The following is a 2500-nucleotide window of genomic DNA, read 5'->3' on the forward strand; positions in this document are numbered from 1 at the left end:
ACATACATAAATATAAACACACACATATATATATATATATACACACACACATATATATATATATATATATATATATATATGTATATATATATATATATATATATATATATACGTATGTGTGTAAATGCCTGTATATGTACACACATATGCAATATACATATATAGGTATTTACATAATATATATATATATATATATATATATATATATATATATATATATATATATATATATATATATGTATATATATATATATATATATATATATATATATATATATATATATTTATACTATTTATAACGTGGTGAAAGTGTTTGTATATTGCCATGATCAGCAAAGCTGTAATAGTCAGGGCCACCACTACTCGGTTGGTTTGCTGTGAGCATTAAGAAAAGTCTCCCATAATCCCCAATTTGCACTGGCCAGCGTGATGATACAAAACAGGCCAAACCCCAGACATGTATGAGGCTTTTAGAGCGAGACATAGATTTACCTTTTGACATTTGATAAGAGATAGAAGCTCAAAACTGATATATTAGAGATATGTGTTACAGTTACAGATTGATCAACTATTTTATTCGAATTAACCAGCAACTACGAGAGAGAGAGAGAGAGAGAGAGAGAGAGAGAGAGAGAGAGAGAGAGAGAGAGAGAGAGAGAGAGTGCCTACGCATCTCCGACGCAATTATTAAAACCATTTCCTCATCCAAAAATTCATTGATAAAAAAAGGTGAAATATTTTCGTCATTTCTCGAATGAATTGACGTCGATCACAGCCAAGTGTTTATGCGTCTTTATTTTGGTTCCCGAAATGAGGGCGATGGAGGACCACACCTTGATCCTTTTGGGATACCGGAAGAGGAGGAGAAAATTGATTTGGGACTTCTTCAGGTAGGGAAAGGATTTCAGCCTGTCCGATTTCCTCCTTTCCATTAATTCGACGTCATAAATAACTCCTTTTTCCTATATAAAGAAGACCAACCTTCCAAACGGCATCACTTCAAAAGGACAAGAAGAAGAAGAAAAGGCTTCGACAGATTGCCTTCGTGTTTTGGTTCCTTCGAAGACAGACGATGCTCAGCACATTCAAGGTTTGTTTGGACGATTCCACAATGTCGTCCTGATTAACATAAATTGAGGTTAATAAGATAATAATCATATTTTAACTTCATATTAAAGAATGTCCATTTAGGAGTAAGCTTAGTGATGCCTTCCCACAGGTGGTGCTCCTGTCATGGGCGCTTTTCTACCCATCAGTGAGCGGACATGGGTACATGACGTCGCCCGCCGCCCGTAATTCTGCCTGGAGGTTTGGCTTCGACACGACGCCCAATTACGGAGACAACGAACTCTTTTGTGGAGGTCGAGAGGTAATGGTCCCTAAACAATGTATTCACATTTTAAAGATAATTGCACTTATCTACGAAGATGTAGCCTTAGTCTATGTTCACTATCTTACTATGTATCTTTTTAAACAATATCTTTGATTTTCAAGACAAATACTTGACCTTGTCTTCCAGAAACTGCATTTCTCCAACGGAGGACGATGTGGCGTGTGTGGAGACGACTGGAGTCTACCTCAGCCTCGACCCCACGAACGAGGGGGACAATTTGGTCAAGGGGTCATCACGGCTAACTACACAGAGGGTCAAGTCGTCCCTGTCACTATCCACCTTTCTGCCAACCACAAGGTCTGTACCCAAGAACATTGTCAGTCATCATTATCATCAATTGGCATAGAGTGTTGGTGCTATTCTAAGTCAGTCTGATGTAAAACTAACATTAAAGAAACTCTTAAGGTCTTCGTTTTCACCGACTTCGGCATCTAACGCTTTCCTCTGTGTTCCCGTCCGGTACAGGGCTGGTACGAGTTCCGTCTGTGCAACAACAACAACCCTCAAGCAGAAGACTCGCAGAGGTGCCTCGACAAACAGCTCCTGCAAATGGCCGACGGATCCGGTTCCAGGTACTACTTGGAGGGCCACGTCCGAGGAAGCCACACCGTCCACGTCAAACTGCCCGACCGTCTCTCCTGCAGCCACTGCCTCCTGCAGTGGACTTGGGTCGTGGGTGAGTCTCCTTATTATGAAACCTGTCTCTCTTAACTGAATAGATTAATTGTACATGTCTCTTCTATCTATGAGACTCCGCAGTCTCTAATCTCTGTCTCTAAATGTTCCAGGGAACACCTGGGGAACCTGTCCAGATGGATCAGGGACCAACGGGTGTGGACCTCAGGAGACATTCGTCAATTGTGCGGACGTCAGCATCTACCCAAAGCGCCAGGCCAGCCAAGGGCCAGGTCCAAGGAGGCCAATCCATCCAAAATTTTCTCTGCGCAAACCACTTTGGTGAAAAGGTCTCGCCTCTCGTCCAATGAAAACACTGATAAGATTTACAAGAGAAATAACATCTGAGACAATTCTCACATGAGTAATTCAATGGTATTTAAAACCAAGTGATATTTATTGTATTTATTATGTACTATTTATTTGTAATTT

At 40.2% G+C, this 2500-nt stretch overlaps 1 protein-coding gene across 1 annotated transcript; it reads left to right on the top strand.

The window, feature by feature from the left end:
* The first annotated feature begins 785 nt into the window (after positions 1–785).
* LOC137622670 (uncharacterized) lies at positions 786–2354 on the top strand. Its single transcript, XM_068353267.1, has 6 exons — positions 786–890; positions 973–1090; positions 1179–1369; positions 1520–1690; positions 1859–2069; positions 2182–2354. Exons 1-6 carry the CDS (start codon positions 786–788, stop codon positions 2352–2354), a joined length of 969 nt encoding a protein of 322 aa, XP_068209368.1.
* The last annotated feature ends 146 nt before the right edge of the window (positions 2355–2500 follow it).

The sequence above is a fragment of the Palaemon carinicauda genome, chromosome 29 (assembly GCF_036898095.1).
Source record: "Palaemon carinicauda isolate YSFRI2023 chromosome 29, ASM3689809v2, whole genome shotgun sequence".
NCBI lineage: Eukaryota > Metazoa > Arthropoda > Malacostraca > Decapoda > Palaemonidae > Palaemon > Palaemon carinicauda.

Excerpts from the sequence above, each read along its gene's own strand:
- LOC137622670 (XM_068353267.1), top strand. The coding sequence starts at position 786 with ATGCGTCTTTATTTTGGTTCCCGAAATGAGGGCGATGGAGGACCACAC. Across the intron at positions 891-972 it reads TTGATTTGGGACTTCTTCAG|AAGACCAACCTTCCAAACGG; the intron begins GTAGGGAAAGGA and ends TCCTATATAAAG. Across the intron at positions 1,091-1,178 it reads CGATGCTCAGCACATTCAAG|AATGTCCATTTAGGAGTAAG; the intron begins GTTTGTTTGGAC and ends TTCATATTAAAG.